The following is a 21,969-nucleotide window of genomic DNA, read 5'->3' as shown; positions in this document are numbered from 1 at the left end:
TCTCGGGAAGATTCCCCTCTTGGAATGCAGATCAGACTGGAGAAGGGAGACACTGAAAGTGCGTGTTTAACTTTGCAATAATGACAAGGTTTTGCTCGAGGATCTGAACCAGAAGGGTGGTGGTGTGTACGTCAAGGGTGAGAGACATGCTCACTTGCTGTTGCTAGGCACTGCTCCGGGGGACCCAACAGACTCCGGCCCTCCCGGAGCTTCTGCTGGTTGAAGCTGTGAGTGTAGATAAGGTCTCCAAGGGAGAAACAAACAGTGAGTCTTATGTAGGTCTGCAAGGAAGAGGGTGAAACACAGACAAGAAAAGCCAGCGGAGCGGCGAGCCCAGGAGGGGCAACCAAGCATGGCAGGCAAACCGAGAGAAAGAAGAGGGCAGGGCTGACTGCTGCTGCTGATTCCCGAGGGCAAGACTAAGACGAGGCCGCTGGTGTTGACAATGGGGGGGCCATTTGGAAGCTTGATCAGAGCAAGTCAATGGAGTGGGTAGACGCCAGATTGTGGGAGGTCATGTGGGCACCATTCCAGTTGGGATTTAACAGAAGTGCTGTGTAGGGAGGAGAGTTGGATGCCCAGCATGGTCATGGTCACTAGATGTGGTTATCTTTCTCTAAAGATCTGCTCCTCAGATTTATAATTCTGAAATCCTAATTGTCTAAGAATTGAGCCAGTTCTAGGGTGTAACTCATGCCTATCAAACTCATTAAAAAATTGATTTGTAACCCCACATGCCAAGTTGGTACATTTCACCAAGTGAGATTCTCTTCCAGGATTGGGAATATTTCTGTGCATTATTGAGGGCACTCCCATCCCAGCATTAAGCTACATGGAGAGCTGACCTGTTAATCAGAGGTCATTAGGTGGTGCAGAAGAGAACGAAGGGACATGGCCAATCCTGACACGTAGATCACCAAGACCATGGTGCAAGACTCCTCTGGCTGTCCCTCTACATATCCCTGACCTCTTTCTTAATCTTGGAGTCTACCAATGCTCTGATCTTGGATTTGTCTTTTTCTGTTTACACCCATGCTCTTGGTGATCTCATTAGTATCATTGTCATTAAGTACCGACAACTTTCAAATATGTCTCCAGCCAGATCTCTCGCTCAAGCTCCAGACTCACACACCCAGTTGCCTGCTTCACACCTGCTCTTCCCTCCCAAACTTTCAACATCCACACCTTTTCCTGAGGAATTGATGGTGACTCCATTTTCCAATTGCTTGGGTCAAAATCCTTGGGATCACCCTGACTTCTCTGTTATTCTTGTATCCTATGGCCAGTCCATCAAACAATTATGTTGACTTTCTTCAAAGTATGACCAGAACCAGACCACCTCAGGCCACCTCCACTGCTGTTGTCTTGGTCTGAGCCACCATCATCTCTTGCTTGGATTACCATATTGACTTTTTATCTGGCCAGTTCCCAACCAGAAGCGAGAGTGATTATTTTAAAATATCTTACGGATCGTGCCACTCCTCTGCTTGGAATCTTCCAATGGCTCCCATGTGGAAGGGCCCCCCGCCTCTCTGGCCTCGTCTCCTACCATTCTCCCCTGACTTCTCTCTGCTCCTGCCTTCTGAGCTCATACCACACGTTTCCTGCCTTGGGCCTTTGACATTCCCTTTGCCTACAATGTGCCCCCCAACCATCCCCATTTGGCTCCACCCTCTCCTCCTCAAGATCTTTGCTCAAATCTCCGTGAAGCCTTCCTTGACCACCCCCGATGCAACGCTGCAGTCCCTGCCCGTCCTCTCCCTTCCCTCAGCTATTTCTCTCCATTACCTCAGCCACCCTTTAATTTCCCACATACTCTATGCTTTACCTATCTGTTTGGGTACCGTCTGTCTCCCATGCTAGAATGAAAGCGCCACGTGGGCAGGGATTTTTGTGGATTTTGCTCACTATGTATCCCCATTACCTAAACAGGGTCTGACAATGAATGTTTGTTGAATGAATAAATGAACAAGCAGCTAAACCCTGTCCCATGAGAATCAATCTCTCCTGCATCCCCAAACACCTTGTCAATTTGTGAGTATCTTCTGTCTCTGGGCCTTGCTGGACAAACACCCACACCATACAGTCCCTTTCCAGGTGGCCCTGGGCCACCTGCAGGCCCAGCCTCATGCCCAGGCGGAAGGCGGGGATGGGCAGCCAAAGGGTCAACCCTTCCCTTCACAGGACACCCTCCACCTTCCTGAGGTTACACGGGGCACTGCAAGTGGTTTTGATTATTCCAGCACTGATTTCAGGCAACCTTTCCAGCAGCTTCCAGAGGGTAGCCAGATTTCAGAAACATCCCCCTAGGTGACTGGCACGTGATTGTTTCCTCAAAGATGTGCATTGGTGGGAAGTTAGAGGCCGTAGGAGAGAAGGGATGGGAAAGAAAAAAATGGGAGGAACAAGGTCTCAGGATCACGCACAGGACTGTCTGTGTTGTGGCCTGGAGCCCTCGGATGCAGGGAGAGAACACTGGGTGCTCGGCATCAGTGTCTGAGAAACTGACCCCCAGTGAGAGCAGAAAGTGCTGAGGAGTGATGTTCGGTGAACCCAGGCTGGCACTCTGCCTGCGTCCGGCGGATATCTGCACGCTGGGCCCCTGGGCCCGGAAACGCTCATTCTCCGTGCTTGTGAATCATCTTCATTCTCCTCCTCTAAGATTTTCAACATATTCTGCATGACTGCCCATGAACTGTGCTTCCAGACTTTATACTTACTGAATTAAACCCCCTAGGATCTACTGTACATTCTAGCCTGACTTTCGTCTTCAGGAAGAGCAAAGAGAAACGCAGTCTTTCAGGGCACGCCAAGCCCTCTCACGCTCACAGGTGGACGACTGTGTGTTCCAAGTGTAAGCGTTAGTATCCGGCTGTATTTCAGGGAAATTCCTCTCCCCTATTCCACTGGACTTGTAATTAGCAAACAAAGTTTTCATGTCAGAATAGGCATTATTCCCCATCAAAGCCCTTGTTGCGGAAAGCCCCATGCCCTGATTACTAAAACAATATGAACTAAAATAAAGATGGAGGCAGCAAACAATTAGGTTATTTGTTCTTTCCCTGTTCATTAAAGGCAGCCTATGAAGCAGAACTGAGTCCTGGTTTTTGGTTGGTTCTCCCAGGCTGAAAGAAAGAAAACTAGGGGTTAATACAAGGCTGTAATAATGGCACAAACGGTTAACTTCAAGCGTCTCTGATGGAGTTCCTCTCTTTAAACCGCCAGTGCCCTTGGCAGCCCTGTTAAGTTTCTGGTCCTCTCCCATAGGTTGCGTGTAAGGGAATGTGAATTTACACCGGACATTGCTGGGGGCCCCGTGCCCTTTCAGAGTCTGCGGGACCAGGTGGCTGTGGTTAGTTTTCTGCTGGAAACGGGAAGCTCTCGAACCATCTCATGGAAGTTTCTATGGAGAAACTGTAGCCCAAACAAGCTGACGGTCTGAGAGATCACAGCTGTAAAGCAGCTGACCAGGATGCGAATCCTAGTCTTTTCCACGACGCGTCACCACTTTTGAAACAGGCACCCAGCATTCCTGACATCTGGCAAATTCAACCACCCTGATTTAACAAAAACTGAGTATTTATTAAGAGGAAGGCAAGATTCTAATGGCTCTCTTGGTCCTAGCATCCAGACTTTTATGAGTGGAGATAAGGTTGGCAGGGAGGAGACAGGGTGTGGTGCTGGAATCCACAGGGTGTGGGTGGGGATGGGAAATAGATGGACTGACGGGAGGAACAGAGGGACAGAGGCCTGGCCACTGCAGTCCCCAGACCCTGCGGAGCATTTGCAGCTAAGGGCCAAGGAGCAGCGAGATGTCCTAGGAGGAGGAATTCCAAAGCGACATGCCTCCAGGCCGTAGGCACTGGGAACACCCTCACAGGGGTTATTAGGGCTTTTTCTTGTGTGGTCAAGCCCTACCCGCCTGAGGTCAGGTTCCCAGAGAGGGCCGGCCACCTGCTCCCTCACCTGGCTCTGGTCTCCAGAAACCAGGAGCCACGCAAAACCTTGTTAACCCTTTGTGACCAGAGACAGCAAAACTGTCCTAAGGTGCGACTTGTCCTCCCACTCCTCCACTTGACCTTAACCTCTCCACCTCGGCTAAGCCCTAGGTGAAAGGTGGAAGTTACATTTCTTTCCCCTGGGTGTACTTCCTGTTACCATTTATAATTCACTCCCAATCAAGCTAAGAGGCAGATGTTTACAGAATTTGTAATCTCTGGAGATGCTCTTAAGGGTGACCCAGACTTGCTCGAGATTCCCAATCAAAGTCTGACTCATTGTTGTACGCAATCATCTGTTTTATTTCCAAACACGTCTACACTGCATTGAGCATCAACACAGATGTGACGAGGAAACCCACAGTCCTGTCCCAGCAGGCCGTGGGTCCAGTGTATGACTTGGGGTTGACTATTCTTTTTCACAGTGAGAAAAAAGAAGAGGGGATAGGAAAGATGAAGTGAACATTATTCCCAACTCCTGTTCAGGAATCTGAGTGAGGAAATGGAAGGATATTTAAGAGATTCAGAAAGCTCTTCCAAAGACCCTTCTCTCAATCAGCTGACGTTCAAATAATGGAACCTGGGCGGGTGGACCAGCGGGATAGAGCGACCCAGGCACACACTGCTTAAAATAACAGCCACACGTTACTGCAAGAAATGGGAGGAACGGGCTGTGCTTTCCAACTGACAGTTTACTTTTTCCTGGTTTACGCACCCATACACGTTTACAGGATATCAGAACATCACAACCATGACTGTGACGCAGGATCTGGTCAGCATAAAACTTTTTGTTCAGGGGAAAGAACTCAGTTGACCTACAGGGAGAAAAGTTCCGAGTTGGATGGTGCCAATACAGAGCGGTGCCAAGACATTATTTTCAATTGTGACACCACAAAACTATGCAGTATGTCACAAAGACCAGGAATATCTTTCGTTTTCAAATCAAGTCTCTAAATCCAGCCGCTTTTTTAAAAATTAGTATTTCCATATCTGTCCTCTGAGGCAGAAAGGCAATCTTAGAAAACGGGCAGGTTCCAGCTCCCCGAAGCACACACGGAGACTCTCTCTGTTTGGGGGCCACTGTGGTTCTTGGTCTCTGGGCCACCTGAGCCTCTGAGGCACCACTGGGCCTCCAGCAGCCTCCTTGCTATCCGGGACTGAGATCTCCATATTCCAGAGCAAAGTAGCCAATCTGGAGGATTTGTGTCGTGTGGAAGACAGGTCACCCCCTTAGCGCTGGCTCCCCATCATCCAAGGGAAGTGGAAGGGACAGATAGGAGCAAACCTTTGATTCGTCAAGTCATTGCTGGAGAAGGCCGTAGAGCCCGTCTACAGCCTGCCTGGTGGCCCTGTTGTGAGACCCAAAACACCTTCCCCAAAGCACAGCCTTCCTGTTTGTGATTTAAAACTGGTGCCTCTGAAACAATTTACTTGGACCAGTGAAAGGCAGCTGCTCGTTATATATCACACAAGTTTAGATTTTCTTCTTGATGATTCAAACCAAATCAGACTTGAAAAACAGACCAAATTCAACTGGAATGTGTACATCTCAACAGACCAGACACTGCGAAACGCCTATGACACTTACTGCTATAGCGCTACCCCCAAGGACTCCACTGGTATCAATATTTCCAAAGTCCTCTGCGTGTTCACAATAACAGAGAATGGTCAGAACAAAGACATGATTACAGGTTCTAAACATCGATTGCATTACACTGTCCATCTTAGTGACCAGTCAGTTTATGCAGTTTTGCTCCCTGTTCTATGCATTTTTGTCTTTTAAGTCATCTTATACAAAATTTATATTAAAAAAACATTTCAAAAGACAAACGCTTAGAGGAGAGTAAGTCTTATGAAGACTCTTTTCTTCGGGGACTTCTGGCAAGAGGAGGGATCACCATGGATTGTGAGCATTTCCATGGGTCATCTTCTCCACGGGCTCAGGGACGGGGGAAGTTGGGAACTCTCATTTTAAAAAGCGTTGGCAGGAGGGCACAAGTCTTCAGCTCCTTTAGGGCCTGTAAAAACCAAGAGAAAGGTGACCGTCGCTTCTTTTACCGGCACTGTGACAAGTAATCCCATGAGTCATCGTTCCTGTTGCCGTCTGTCTAAATCTTCCAGTTCTAGAACCTGGTGCTCTTCCCTCCCTGCCCCTCCCCTCCTCCAGGCCCGGTCCTCACACCCAGCGTCAGATTCCCAGGCATTTCCAGACACATCTATCTGCAGCTGTATTGCTAATTGTGTCCCTCAACCTCCCCCTCAACCCCGGCTGCAGAGTATGTGTCCTTTCCCCACCCAATCATATACCATCTCCACAGTGGACATAAGAAAACATTTTCCTCTGGCTATGAATTTGAATGTTCCGAATTCTTAAGGAATTTTAGTAAAGAGAAAGAACTCTTCCCCCCTCATCAATAGTCGAGACTGGAAGGGCGCTGCGGTATATGAGTGTGTGGAGGGCAGGAGAGGAGGGAGGGACCCCATCACCAGTAGAATTCCTCGTCGGAATGGGGCCCTGGCTCTGCCACAGGTGCTCTTCTGGGAACCAGCTACCTCTGATGACTGGGAGCAGGGTGATTAGGGACCAAGTTAAAGCTTGGTTTGGGTTTTCTTTCAAGTCCACTTAGTTGGAAAATTGAGACGAGGTCAAATTTGGTCAGAGCTCAACCGAAGTCAACTAAAGTGGCATCTCTGGCTCTTTCTTGGGAATTTATAAGGCCCAAGTAGACACCTGTTCTTCTGGGGAAGCTTCAGATGTAGTGCTGATGGAGGCTGGTGGCTTCTGAACATGACCTTCATTGGAGGTTTCTAGTAGTTTAAAGGTTGGAAATGACCGCCTTCATTTACCCATCACATGTGCCTAGTTACTTACGAGTACCTCCCCGACATTTTTCGCACAGCCACAATGATGATCCCACCAATGACTCCAATGGCTAGTAAGACCCCAACTACGATGCCAACCAGGGTCACTGTCTCCAAGCCATCTGAGTGAGAGGGAGAAAAAGCATGAACCCTGGATAAACAATACACTTGTGATAAACAATGCCACTGCCCACTACAGATAGCAAATAATGTTCTATGTTGCTTCTCCTGTATCCAGTGGGAGTTGACTTAGAAGGGGAGAAATGTTGGGTTACCCTAATCCCATCTTATGAATGAAAACACTTCTGGGTCTCAGGATCTATCAAGCACACCGCTCCTACTGGGTGGCTTCACTGTTAATTACTGGGTAGCGTTTGCTACATACGGCTATTAAATTAGCCCCCATTTTCATTCTTAGGAACAATAAATTGTGAAATGACACCATTCTCCATAGCTGTCATCAAGTGACTAGCCTCATTTGCGGTTTGCTTATTTTCAAATACAGACAATTCCCTTTTCTCTCTCTTAAAAGAGGTTTGAAACCTGTTCTCAGGAGGTTTCGTATTCTACTCCTGCCGACTCCAGCCCAGGAAAGAATGAAAGTCATCAAAGATTAAGTTCAAAGGAAACTTCTTTTTTTCTAACATTTCCATAAGAATATTTTGACACCAAAATCTAACCCACCTTTCTCAACTGTTGTTTGTTCCTTTCCATCTGTTTTCTCTATAAAGAGAGAGATGTGATGATATAGAATTATTAGGATTTAATAACTGTAATTTAACAATTGGCAAAAGATGAATTCACCCTAAGTGGACGGTAGCAAAACACAAGAAATGAGGATAATTCTTAAGTAAATTGGATCAGGGGAGTTTTAAGCAAGCTCTGACATGATCTTGTCTTCAAAACTATTATTATTGAATTAATGAGTGGTTTTTCACACCCACAGTTCTTTTGTGTATATTATTTTTCTGTCACCCACTTTACAGAGCAGTGTGGAGGAAACTGACCCACAGAGATCTTAAAGAAACGGTCAAAAACTTCAGAGGTTAGAGTAACAAAAGAATCCGAAGCTGCTGATTCTTGGTCCAATGTCAAGATCATGGAAAACTCACCCACTGGGATGAAAGGAACTTCACTCTGAGAGCAATACTCTAGTTTTGGAAGATGTAGTCAAGACTATGGTTTATCTCATGGCATCGATTTCCTTTTGCTTTAGAGGCAAAATCCAGATCTTCCAGGGCACATAAGTTTTAGGAGAATACACCTTTTGTATTTGGGGCACTGCTATTGTAGGATTTCTATCTGCGGCTAAACCTAATCCAATAGTTACAATGTGAACATTCTCATTTATCTATCCTGTGACTATAAGTTATTTAACTATGAGTACTGTCCTGTAAGTAAGCAATAAAATTGTGAGTTTCCTTCAGATAATTTTACACCATTTCTATTAAAAAATAAAGGTCTTGTTTTGTTTTGTCTCTCCTATCAACTTCTTTGCATAGAGTCCTTAACTCGCCTGGGTGGTAGTTGTTTATCTAGTTTGCTGATGAAGAGAAAGTTCAGAGGCCTTGATTTAATGACACAAGGGAGAGAAATGACTCAGTCGGGCCCTTCCCTAGAAACTCAGTTCACAATCTGCAAATTTGTGCAAAAATACCACAGATAGCCAATAACTTTCCTAATCAAAGGTGACATCCATCAGCCAACCATCATCTACAAGATGCTTATTTTTTCTAATACTTTGGTTGGAAAGAAGCCACACACTTTGTGCCAAGGCCTTCTTCAAAAATGGAAGACACCATTTCAAGATGGCCCTAAATGTCACACCTGGCTGCCAACTACTGGTAGAGACAGGTCAAACATTTGTTAATCATGCCCCAACATGGTGGCTGCCCATACTGTGCTCAAAACACACCGTTAATGACACCATTTGTCAGGAAATACATTCCCAAAAATAAAGCTTGTGCAAGATTCAGTATTAAATTAAGAGTTTATTGTCTTGTACTCCCTAGCTCCCTCCCAGTTATGCTGACTGTGATCTCGCAAATGTGTCATACACGTGAGCATCATCAAACGTGGGTGTTTCATGGGAAAGACATCTGTTGCCCTAATAAAATTTCTTCTTAAAAAACCAAGTGCTTATAATTACATTTTTGACTCACATGTGAAAATTTCTTGGAACACTGACGTATGAAGTGGGAATGGGCCATAAGTCAGTTTTTGTGAAAGGGTGGAGCAGGGGACAGGCAAGGGAGTAACATGGGTATTTTCCAGGGAACTGAGAGCTTTAATTTTTAAGAAATAGGGAAAGTATCCTGGTATGATACTAAAAAGAAAAAATACTCAACTTGAAATGCTCCATTTTCTGCAGCTAATTAGCTGTCAATTCCTATTATAAATAATCAATAGTTCTCCAAAATTTTGTAGTGCTTTCCAATAACTAATTATATTGATGATTCTTTCCTCGCTTGGCCTTATCGGGTTCTCTCATATGTTTAAATTTTAACCATTTCTTTAGCATCTTGGAGTAACCCTTAGGTTTTATTTTCAAAGCACTTTATAAAACTTTTTACTATTATTATTGTGATAAAACACACATAACATAAAATGTACTGTCTTCAGATATTTGTAAGTGTGCCATTTAGTGGTGTTTAGCATTCACACCGTTGTGCAGCCATCACCACCATCCATCTCCAGAACTCTTTTTCATCTCAAAAACCTGACACTCTGTACCCGTCGAACAATGACTCCCCACTCCCTCCTCCCCTGAGCCCTGGCAACAACCATTCTACTTTCTGTCCCTACGATTTTGACTACCCTATGCACCTCATCTACGTGGAATCATACAGGATTTGTGTTTTAGTGACTGACTTAATCCATTTAGTGCTAGGTTCATCCATGTTGTAGCACATGTGAGAATCTTCTTCCTTTTTAAAGGCTGAATAATATTCCAACTGTAGGTATGTATCACATTTTGTTTATCCAGTCATCTGTCCTTGGACAGTTGGGTTGCTTCCCTGTTTTAGCTATTGTGTATAATGCTGCTCTGAACATGGGTGTACAAATACAAAGCATTTTTAAAGTCTTCAGACATGCTATAGAGTTTTCAAAACCAGACTGACAGTTGGGTCTGGAAATGTATATTAAACATAGAGTAACTGTCTAGGTGTTCAGATGAGCAAATGGTTTCAGGGACCACTGCTTTAGGGGAGGTCCTTAAGTTTACTTTCATTTAAAGATGGGAACACCTATCTGGATAAAATGATTATAGAAAATTGCTCAAGTTAGCAAGCACTCATTTCAGTTACTGGAGGAATAGTTCCTTTTGTCTCCTACCCCAATCTACTATAAAATAAGGCATAGTTTTAAAAAAATCCCTAACAACTGAATTTCTCTTAAGAAGGCTCTATAAATAGGAGGCTATCTATCTCTTTCCCTTGCTAAGATATAACAGCAATGATCTTTCTTCCTGCTCATTGGTGATGGTCTTAAACCTCATGATAATGATGTAGACTCAAAGTTGTCCTCCAAAGTTTCTCTCCAAGGTGTCCCATTCACAGTGTTGCAGGCACCAACCGTGAATCACAAGTTCAACCCCAAATGCTGGTAAGGCTGGTTTACAGTAAATTCTTACTATTTTCTTAAGTTGAAGTATAGTCAGTTTACAGTGTTGTATCAATTTCTGGTGTACAGCATAATAGTTCAGTCATACATATACACACATATATGTTTGTTTTCACATTCTTTTTCATAACAGGTTAAATATCATTCTCTGTAGAAACTTGTTGTTTATCTAGTCTATATATAATAGTTAGAGTCTGCAAATCACGACTTCCCAATTTGTCCCTTCCCACCCTCTTCCCCAACCCCGTAACAATAAGTTTGTTTTCTATACCATAGATCCTTGCTTCATGTGTACAGACATAACTCAATGTAAGATGGTAAATATTCACACAGAGTCTATTAAGATTTACATAGGTTGGCTGAGTTTTACTGTCTTGGGTGTCAACACGAAGTCCTTAGTGTAGCATCGTATCATCTTAAGATCTGCAATATGACACCAGTAGCTCCTTAACTTGCCCTTGTTGGGCATTATCACTAGCTGTCATTCAAGGTAGAAAGCTGTGTTCAGCAACCCAATAAATACAAATTCTGAGCCTACCACATAAAGCTTGGTTCAAAATTAGTGCTTGCATTCCAGTATGTGCCCTATTGATTATTACATTTGTTCATGGAGTTTTCTTGGGAATGCACTGATTATGCAAAAGAAGTTCATCCCCTACTGGGGCAACTGGCTTTCTTACCCGAGGACCGACTAGTGGCCGCATTTGAGGTTGTGGTACCCCGGCTTTCTTCTTGGACGTGGACTGTGCTTTCTGCAGTTGGCAGATCCTCTCCGGGTCTGTCTGTTACACTCTTTGCTCTTGTTGGCACCTATTGGAGATGGAAATGAGGCAAAACAGAAACAAAACCTAATGCTTTAAAAGATATATGCTGGCTTATAATAGCGAAGGATTTAAGACGGTATAAATATATAAAATATATGATGACATAAATTTAAAGTGGAAACAAGAAAACAAACAAAAAGAAACAATAAGAATAGGGGCAGGAATAAAATCATGTCTACTCCAGAAATAAATGCCAAATGTTTAGCATGCTGACTTCCTAAGGTCTTAACTCTTCAGAAAATACTGGATCCCGAGGCGTTAATTCTTCCTCTCCCTTGAACTTGAATGGCACTTTTTCCCTGAACCTGTATATGGCACTGCCCTCTCTCCCTCAATTAGAATAATAGCTAGCCTTCACTGAGGGCTTACTATACGCCAGGCCCTTTAAATACTTTCTCATTTACACCACGAAAAACCCTATGAAGTAAATTCTATTATTAGCCCCATAGGATGAACAAGGCTTAGAAGGATCAGATAATATGCCCAAACTCACACAGCCAACAAACGACAGAACAAGACTTGGAAATGGTTCCGTTGACCCCAAAGTCCATGCCAATGTATATTCAACAAATATGCACTAGTGAGCACAGGCAACCAAACCAAAAATAGATCAACAGGGCTACACCAAACTTAAAAACTTTGTGCATCAAAAGACACAATCAACAGAGTGAAAAGGCAATCTATGGAATGGGAGAAAATATTTGCAAACCATATAACTGATAAAAGTATAAAGAACTCCTACAACTCAACATTAAAAAATCAAATAACATGATTTAAAAAATGCATAAAAGGACTTGAATAGACATATCTCCAAATATGACACATAGTGGCCAACAAACACATGGAAGATGCTCAGTATCAATAATCATCAGAGAATAGCCAATCAAAACCACAACGAGATGATTGCCTCACCCCTGTTAGGATGGCTACTACCAAAAGAACAGAAAACGACATGTTGGCAAGGATGTGGAGAACTTGGAACCACTGTGCACTGTTGGTGGGATTGTGCAGTCGCTACAGAAAATAGGATGGAGGGTCCTCAGAAAAACTAAAACCAGAACTACCACATGATCCAGAAATTCCACCTCTGGATATATACCCAAAAGAGTTAAAAGCAAGGTCTGGAAGAGAAGATTGCACATCCATGTTCATAGCCAAGAGTTGGAAGCAACTGACAGATAAATGGATGAAGAAAGTGTGGTGCGTGCACACACACACATACACACCACACACAATAGAATATTATTCAATCTCAAAAGGAAAAAAATTACACATGCCACAACATGGATGACACTTGGGGACATTATTGCTAAAGTATAATGAATTAAGTGAAATAAGTCAGTCACTAAACACCCTTGCATGTGATCACAAACACATATATAACAAACACCCTCATACACAATCACATGCCTTTGGAGCAAGTTCCTCTCTTCCTGAAACACTTACCAGAGCTGTCAAGCCAGCCGACTTGTGGGGCTCTTCACTGGCACTTGGGGTCGTGGCGTAATCTTCCACACGCGGGATCACCTTGCCATCTGTCACACCTTGGGTTACATCATCTTCTGGCCGGACTGTGCTGGCTGAAAAGGAAAGACTGAGTCAGACCTTAAGGTGGAAATCATGTAAGCAGTCCTATTTGGCCAGCTACAATCAGATTTTCTTTCCCATTTCTTTTGGGTATTTTTTCCTTTTTTCTTGAGGGGTGGTCATCATTCTGGCTTCACACAAACCATACTCTTTGTCTCTATTGCAAATGAAAGGAAGACGAAATACAAAAAGGTGAAGCAGCCAGCCCCTCCCTGGTATCCCACTGAGGCGTGCTGGCCAGCGAGACCTATATCTTGCCTTTTTAATAACGAACCTGATTCTTCCCGGTGCCATTTCATACAGTGAATTAATGCATTAGGGTTAATAGGATACCATTTAGACCTAGAAAAATGCTAAATTAGAAGAATCTGGAAAGATTTCTAAAAATACTGATTTGCAGGCTCTATCCCAAACCTACAGAATCAGAATCCAAAGGCAGGGCTTCCATCTTTTTAACATCAAGCTCGCTCTCCATGTAATTTTGAGACTGCTGTCTGCTTGAATGATTGGGACCGCTGCCTCTGACCACAGACCTCATAGATTACATGGAGTTCAACGTCATCTTTTACAGTGGGGGGGGGTTGTTGCCTACAGGGGAGAGGTCAGTAATACACTTAAGGGTGCTGAGATAACCAACAGAACTCTTAGGGCACCCAGAGCCCCACAAACTCACGGCCGGCTGCTGACCCTGGCTTTTCTGCGTTAACACTGGATGAATGACCCTGTTGTGCCAATAAGAAAGGTTTCCAGAGGAGCAGGGGATGGGTGGAGTGGAATTGCAGGTTGGATTCCAGGACTAAAAGGAGAACAACAAGTGGCCTCTTCTTCACCCTCTACCGCAATGATCCGAACTAATCGCCACCGAGTAGAAGCACCATCTCAACTCAGCAAATAACCCTTTTCACAAGTTAAAAACAACAACAACAAAAAAAACCCCACTGACTCATTGGTCACGGGCTCCCTCCCCAGACTCAGAGGGGCTCTGGAAATTCCATGACTAAACACAGTTGCAAAATAAGCCGGCATACACAGCTCGAGAGCAAGAGGGAGGGGGGTGCTTGGAGACTTCTGTGCATAATTAAAGAGCAGATGTTCGGATCGAGACAGTGCAGAAGGGTGCGATCCGGTCCTTGCCTTAAGATACCTTGTTTCTCCCAATGCTCAGACAGCTCAGCCAAAGGCACAGCTAATAAATATTTGATCGCAGCTTCTCTGCTGATGCATAGAGGAAGGAAACCTCTAGAGTAAATTCACTTGTTCCATGAGCCTTCTCTGCATGGAGAGTCCTAACCCAGTGCTGTGGACGAGCATCCCAAGCGCATGCATTCATTTTTCATCTGGGGCGAGGGAGGAAGGCTCTCACTCCTTAGCAATAACTGAACACCTCAGTGCAGGCAAGCGACTTGCACCTCCCTTCCTGGCAGGTTGCTGGGATGGGGATGGGGTGGTGATCAACTTCCTCTAAGGATTTATGACTCCGTGCTGTAGGCAAATGTTGAAGGTACTTACTGAGCTCAAGGGGCATCTCCCTTTGCCAGGCAAGTAGTCTTCATTAAAAAAACAAAAAAACAGAAAAACTAAGCATCCTATTTTCTTTTCTGTCACTCCTGGTTTGAACTCAGTTTAACAAACCATCCATGGCAAGAATGTTTTCTGGAGCTGTTCAGTAAAATCACTTACTATATGGCATCCTCTGACTTTACAAAGCAAAACAAAACCACCCTGGCTTAAAAAAAAAAAAAATCAAGAACTGAATGAAGTTGATTTGAATTCTTTCATAGAAAGTTCAGTTCATTGAGAGCATAACTTGATAATCAAGTTCCCTCTTAGTCTTTCTTACTTTTGGCCCACAGAACCAAGTACTAAAATCGCTCTGAATAGACAAAGGGCATTTAATGAATGACACTCATGATTAAGATGCACGCCTTTTGTCTCACTGCCCTGGCATTCTTTATGCTCCATGGGAAAGCTGATCTTTAACAAGAGATGCTCAATTGTTTCCCTCATTATTTCGGCCGAAAGCTTTCTTGGGTGAAGAGTTCCAGCTGCTGAGTTTCCAGCCAGCATCTGACATCCTTTCTCTTGAACGGCGAAATTTAAATCATGTACTGATGCCTTCTCTCTCCAATCCTCTTTTTCTTCCTAAGACACAGTGTGTGCGCAGGAACACACACAACTGTTTATGTGCAGTGACAAATCTACCATAACAGGGTCAGTCCTGGAATCGTGAGCCCTCGTGCTCTCGTAAACACCTTTTCCTGCCACACCCAGCCTCCCCCAGCCCGTGGGTCAGAACCAATGGAAGTTTCCAAATACGGCTGCCACCCATCATCCCATTTGCTTTGAATCGGTGTGTGTGTGATATTCTTTAAAAAGTTACTACCTCTAAGAAGATGATGCGATAAATCAATTTGACCTCAAGGTTCCTACGTTTGAGAACAAATAACTAAAGAGATGCTTATTGGGATGAAAGTGCTAATTATGAATCTTTTTTTATCTTTACATTAAAGCCCAATATCTCTAAAGATGTGATTCTAGTACACGTGCACTTATGGGATGGTATTTCTTTTAAAATATTTTAGAGTTTGGAATGAACATTAAATCATGCTGTTAGTGTAACTGTATTGCAGTTGTCCCCAGTTCTTGATTAAAAGCCTTTGAGTCAGTGTTTTCAATCTTTTGGTTTCGTTTACGTTTCTCTGATTTGTGAGGCTGAGTTGTTCCATCTGTTTGCTGGCCAATAGGAGTGTCTTCTCTTGTGATCATTCTTCTCTTAGGGTGTTCATTTTTAAAGATAATTTTCAGTGTGCTGTACACCAGAAATTGACACAGCCTTGTCAACTGATTATACTTCAATAAAATAAGTGAACAAGTCCAAAACAAAAATCTCCTTAAAATTTTTTAAGGAGTCCTTTATGCTTTCAGAATACTTTCTTTGAAACAGATGCTGCAGCTTTTTTTTTAAATAATTGGCATTTGCATCTCCTTTGTAAGCGGCAAGTTCTGTCACTAATCAAACTTACTTAGCTTGTTTTGTCCCTCCGATGCCAGACTTACAAACGAACCCTTCTTAAAGATTACGTAAATATTCACTGATATTTTCCTAAAGGTTTTGTTTTTACACTTAATATTTCTATTTGTTTTTTTTTCTTAAAGTATGATGTAAAATGGGAATATGATTTGATTTTCTTCCAAAGATTAAGCTGTCATATCAATAAATCCTCTTTTCCTCACTGCTTCAAAACTAGCTTTCCTTGAGACAAATGTTTTCTTTTAAATAACTGTGTCACAGCATTGGGAGAAACCTGTAGCACAAGGACCAACCTAAATGACCTGGGCACTGCTGTCTCCCCCCCACCCCCGCACCCCCTACATACTGCCCTCTGTCTGCAGACTTTCCAGAACTGATTCCTAACTCCATACTCCCCTGGCCATCAGGTCCCTCTCCCTCCTCACATCAGCTGACCGCTGCTGAGTTAATTCTGTGCCCAGGATGCAGTTAGAAGAAAACAGAGGGTAGAGAGCAAGGAAGGAGAATGGGCCACTCAAACAGAAGTGCCCTGAGCTCTTTCCGAGTGGTCGGTCCTGCTAACGTGGGAGGAGCTGCATTAGGACGACACCCTCCCTCCCACTTGCTCAGCAATGCAAGGTTTACACGGGGCATTCAGGCTGACTTTGTGCCACCAGGTGGGCTGTGCCGGCATTTCTGTCCTCGATCATCAGATGAGGACAGAGAGGTTGACAAGACTCTCCTTGAGCAAACTTCAGCTAGGCTCCTCCGAGCCCTTCTCTCCACGAGGCCGTGGCCTTGGGCATCCTCGTCCATCGCAGCAGAGTCTGGTTTCAGCAAGAACCCTGCTAAGTCAGTTTAGAGACAGTCCCTCCACCCCTCCACACCTGATCAGGCTCCCCATCATCCACTTTTGATGCTAAGTTCCTGGTCTGCCTTTGGCAAGAACCCTCCCCACCTTCAATGTCTCCTTGTAATTTTCCATCCACAGACCCTCCCTCTGCTCCTTGGCTGTGACTCCTCTCGGAATTGAGCCCTGTCTCTCTCCCCGATGGCCACAGTCTTGAATAAAGTCTTCCAACTGTTGGAACAAGTGCCAGAATTACTTCCTTCAACAAAGTCAGAAGTTAAATGATTTGCCAAGTCGGCCTGGTCGGTGAGCGGATGCAAAGCCAAGTGTTTTGCTGGCGTGTTGGTGTTTTCACCAACAGAGGCCTGAAGGCACCTGCGTGCCTCCAGGGCAGCTGCGCTGCAGTGCCCCCCGCCCCTTACATTCTGACATCCTTCCTCTTTGCCCCCGGCCCCATCCTCCTGTAAATAAGAATCCTGGTTGTCAGAGCAGCCGCTTCCTCAGGCATCCTCTCATCTCCTCTTATGAAATCCCATCTGTTGGAAGCCCCCACTCTAATTATTTAGTGACCACAATCTTGATGTCCTCAAATGAGCCCCCTTCTAGGACTAAGCTTCCAGAAGTGGCAGGTTGGAAGGAAGGTGCGATCAGCCTTACGAAGGCTGCACCTTTCTGAGCAGAGGCCCCCGTGGCTCTACAAATTAAGGCAGCAGCAATGAAGGAGACTGGGCCTTCCCAAGGTTCACCTCTACCTCCCTGAATATTTATTGCACACCTACTATGTGCTGGGCCCTATTCTGGGCACTGGAGACAGAGGGGCAAACCAGGTGAGGTCTCCACTCTTGTGGGTTTGGATACTGTTGGGGTGAAGTGTGGGGCTTGCAACAAGCAAACAAACAAGGAAAATGTCAAGACAGTGCTTCTGCACCCGCTTCAGATAGCTGCTCAAAGGGCACTTTCTCAGGAGGCCTTCCTGACCACCCATTGAAATCCGTGCCCCCCGCCCCAACTCACAAGCTGCAGTGTATTCACTAACTGGCTGCCCACTAGAACATACGGTCAGTAAAGTTTGCTTCATCTCCATGTTCCCATGGTCTGTTATACTGGGATGGAGGAGGCACTCAGTAAGTGTTTGCTGAATGACTGAGTGAACTCCAGGTAGGTGAAGAGTTGGTCTAACTAACCCTGAAGCCCAGAATGAGCTTAGGGCACCACACACTTGAAAAACAGGGTGATCAGTGTAGCTGGATGGTGACACCTGAGACTGGGGAAGTGTGGAGGGCCAGTCTGGTGGAACTCTGTAAGGAAGGGGCTTTGATTTTAACTGGAATGTGAAGGAGGCCAGGAGCCAGTCGAGTGGGGAAGAGACATAGCCCAGGAGCCACTCTGAGTGCCGTGGAATAGGATGTGGGTATCGGGATGGTGCTGGGCTCAGACTGATCACTTGGACTGCTGTCCAGGCAGATGTGGGTGGTGCCTGCAGCAGGACAGTGCAGGAGGCAGGGAACGAACAGGACAGGTGATGGCCGGAAAGCATCCAAAGTCATTATCCCGACCGTCAGAAATAAACATGAAACCTCAGAGGTGAGACCTCTCTCACTGCCTGACACAGCTCTGTGGATAACAACATCCAGGGTAGGAATGGATGTCCTGAGTAAGGTAGGATGCTCCCATGTGGTGCTGAGTCCTTTACTGGATCTCACCTGGTTTCATCAGGACAGCCTGATGTCTCCTACATAAGTTTAGGTGAAGAGCCTCTGCCCCGTTTCCATCTCCACATGAGGGAGAAGTTCCCCGTGGTCCTCTTTCGGCTAACCTAAAGCTTCAGAATCGAACAGCTAGAGATGAAGGTGGGAAAGTTGATTTTAAAAATAAAGAAGTCCCAAGCTGAGTTACCCTCAGGCTTTCCAAGAAAACCAGTGGTGTTAGCCAACAGATTAAGGCATCTTTCATGTCGTCTGGTTTTTCTAGCATCTTGAGCTGCTCCAGCATCTGAATGTACACATAAGCCTTTGAAGATGGGTGACCAGCTGGCCTTGGAATGATTTTTGAGACCATCAAGAAGAAGAATACTCTTATTCTTTCCTTCCAACATCCTCGGAAGTTCTGGGTTTCCCCTGTAGGAGAAACTGCAGGATAACTAACAAACAAATAATCCCAATTACATCTGGGAGGAATTTTTAGAGGGAGGTCAAAACATCTATCTGGAAAACAAAAGCACCAATGCCTGCTTCTGTCCCTTTGCCCAGACACAGCCTTTTATATATTATTTTTCTATCATGTCTCAAGACTGTGCTCAGAAGCCTGAAAATAAACACACCCCGAACTGCAGAGAGGTGCCAACTTCCAACACTTTCCAGCGTTTGCAGACCACCCACTGTGATCATCGAGATACTCAGATCTTTGTACATCCTTCATCTCCATTCAAAGCATCCCAAATTCAGCTGTTTGATGTCGCTCCCTTAGTTATCAGGAAGTGGGTTTCTGCAACCGGAAGAAAGGTGTTAGGACTTTGCTTTTATTTACCACATCTTTTGTGTGGCCCCTCTCATCCCAAAGGCTGGTCCACATCCTGACCTTGTACAGAAGCTCTTCTTTGGAATATTAAAAGACGTTTGCTGACCCAGAGCTGTGTGCCTAACCCACAACTGCTGGCAGACCCTGGGTTGTGGTCAGTACAATCACTGATGTGGCCAATGGGCTTCCCACCCACCTCCATCCCTTCCATAGATCCTGGTAAATTTTTACTGGATTGAAGTTTGGCCATGGAAAAATCTAGGCAACTGCTGGAAGGCTTGGCCCTGCCACTCAGTGTCCCACAGGGACTCACACGATCCTAATTTTCCTCCAGGCAGCATAGTGCTGCCTACAGCCCACACTGTCCCATGTTTCCTGTGCAGGACACCATGGTTCAGAATTTAACAGATGTTTGTTGAGTGACTGACTGAGAGTACACTTACAGCCAAGTAGGAGATTTCCTTTGAGTTATCTTTATATTATACATATATAATATATATCTCCTTTATTGTAATATTCCTGCCACTGTCCACTGTGCTTCACCCAAGAATTGTTAAATGCCTTCCCCTGATGAAAGAAACAGCATGGCTGAGAACAGAACTCTTCATCTGTGAGGATGCCCTTGGCTGCTCTGCCCTTTATTTTTAATGAGCACCAGCCTGTCTGCTCACTGTGTCAGGTCCTGTCGGCCCCTGCCGGCCGAGGCTGAGACTTCATTGCCTGGTTTTGGCACTGGGGACGTGTGCCTCTCCCACAAAATTCAAGGGATATGTGTCAAGGCTGCAGAGAGCACACAAGTGTCACTAATTCCTCAAGAGAAATCAGAAGAGATGCTACACATTAACATTCGAAACAGCAAGCATCCCCCGACTTCAGAGAGGGGGTGGTTATGTTCAATGCCTCCAAGGATGCCTTCCAGGGGAGCAGCTTTCTTAGGGCTCTGGGTGGGGTGGCTCCTCGGGGTCACCTCCCAAAGTTGAGGGCAGTGTTGTGAAAGTCTCTGCAGCTGAACATGACAATAAAGAAAGGAGAGGGGCCAGTGACGGCTGTGGACTCCTGTTTCATTTTAGTAGCAAGGACTCATACCAAGTCACTGGCACTCACACCAAGTCCTGCACTGGAAGGTTCAGGACACGTGGTCCACAACATAACAGGGAAGAACAAATCTGACTCCATACTGGATCTGTTTCTTTTACTTAAGCTTTTGTATTCTGTTACTTTTGCTACAAGTTTATCACTAAAGGGATGTTACTTATAAGCTTGAATTATACGTAATAGCCCCTCTTTGGGAACCCTGCCTCCCATGTAATCAGCATTAAGCTAAAATATCTTTGTTTAGCTCATAGGAAACCTCCAGACCATGCCCCTTGTGAATGGCTGCAGGAAGGAAGAAATTAACACACCCCCTCTGGAGTCTGACTAGAACCAGAACTTGACCCTCTCCCCTTTTAGTATGAAAGAAGCCTGAATTCTAACTCAGAGAAGATGGTTCTTTGGGACACTAGTCCACCATCTCCTCAGTCTACTGGCTTTCTGAATAACGTTGCTGTTCCTTTCGCCAACAACTTGTCTCTCGACTTATTTGCCTGTTGTACGACAAGCAGTACAAGTTTGGACGCAGTAACAATAAGACGGGTCTCCCAACCACACCCATTCTCTCTTCTTTGTTGGGGGAAAAGGAATTGAGACCTACTGCGTACAGTTCATGAATCTTTGCAGTTAATCTCCATGACCATCCATGAGATAGGTATTTTAATAATGGTGACTATCTATTGAATTTATAGGAGAATGTGCAAAACAAGGTGCTAAGCACTGTCTTTTTTTTAATTGACGCATAGTCAGTTTACAGTGTTGTGTTAATTTCTGGTGTACAGCATAGTGATTCAGTTATACGTGTATATTCCCTTTCATATTTTTTTCATTGTAGGTTATTAAAAGATCTCAAATATAATTCCCTGTGCTATACAGTAGGACCTTGTTGTTTATCTGTTTTATATATAGTAATATCTGCAAATCCCAAACTCCCAATTTACCCCTCCATCCTCTCCTTTCCCCACTGGTAACCATAAGTTTCTTTTCTATGTCTGTGAGTCTGCTGCTGTTTTGTAAATAAGTTCATTTGTGTCTTTTTTCTTTCTTTCTTCCTTCTTCTTCTTTTTTTTTTTTTTTTAGATTCCACATATAAGTAATAGCATATGGTATTTTTCTCATTCCGGCTTACTTCACTTAGTATGACGATCTCCAGGTCCATCTATGTTGCTATAAATAGCATGATTTTATTTGTTTTTATGGCTGAGTAGTATTCCATCCACAAGTTCTTTATGCAGTCATTAGGTCGCTTCTATGTCTTGGCTATTGCAAATAGCAATATTTACAATATTCTTTTGATCTTTACAAAAACCTTGTAAACTAACATTTTCCTCCTTTCGTAAGGAGGAAACAGTCTTTCTTTTGTAAATGAGGGTGGTGGGTCTGAAAGTAATCTCTCATGTGGTCAGCAAGAGGTGATGCAGAGATTACACATCAGGATCTGTCAGACTCAAAAGACAAAAACAAAAACAAAAAAACCCCAGCTCTAACCACTGTGACACGCAGACTTCACGAGTGTTGGTCACTTTTCTGCAGCTCATTTTCCTCCCCATTCACCTCCATCACTGCCCATCCAAACCCTACCTACTTTTCATGGCCCAGGTAAAC

The 21,969-nt window shown here is 44.5% G+C and overlaps 1 protein-coding gene across 2 annotated transcripts in view; it reads right to left on the bottom strand.

Annotated features, from left to right (window-relative positions):
- Positions 1-4,280: 4,280 nt before the first annotated feature.
- PDPN (podoplanin) overlaps positions 4,281-21,969 on the bottom strand; it is a 27,313-nt gene continuing 9,624 nt past the window's right edge. Inside the window, exons 2-6 of one of the 2 annotated variants that reach the window (XM_014566905.2) lie at positions 12,755-12,888; positions 11,165-11,294; positions 7,545-7,583; positions 6,871-6,982; positions 4,281-6,016 (exon numbers count right to left, since the gene is read on the bottom strand). In XM_014566905.2, coding sequence (XP_014422391.1) covers positions 6,010-6,016; positions 6,871-6,982; positions 7,545-7,583; positions 11,165-11,294; positions 12,755-12,888 — 422 coding nt within the window. In that variant the 3' untranslated portion in view covers positions 4,281-6,009. The remainder of the gene's footprint in view (positions 6,017-6,870; positions 6,983-7,544; positions 7,584-11,164; positions 11,295-12,754; positions 12,889-21,969) is intronic. The other variant, XM_032495228.1, reaches the window with a different exon arrangement.

The sequence above is a fragment of the Camelus ferus genome, chromosome 13 (assembly GCF_009834535.1).
Source record: "Camelus ferus isolate YT-003-E chromosome 13, BCGSAC_Cfer_1.0, whole genome shotgun sequence".
NCBI lineage: Eukaryota > Metazoa > Chordata > Mammalia > Artiodactyla > Camelidae > Camelus > Camelus ferus.
The sequence above is the reverse complement of the archived record's forward strand: the minus strand, read 5'-3'. Positions and strand labels throughout refer to the sequence as shown.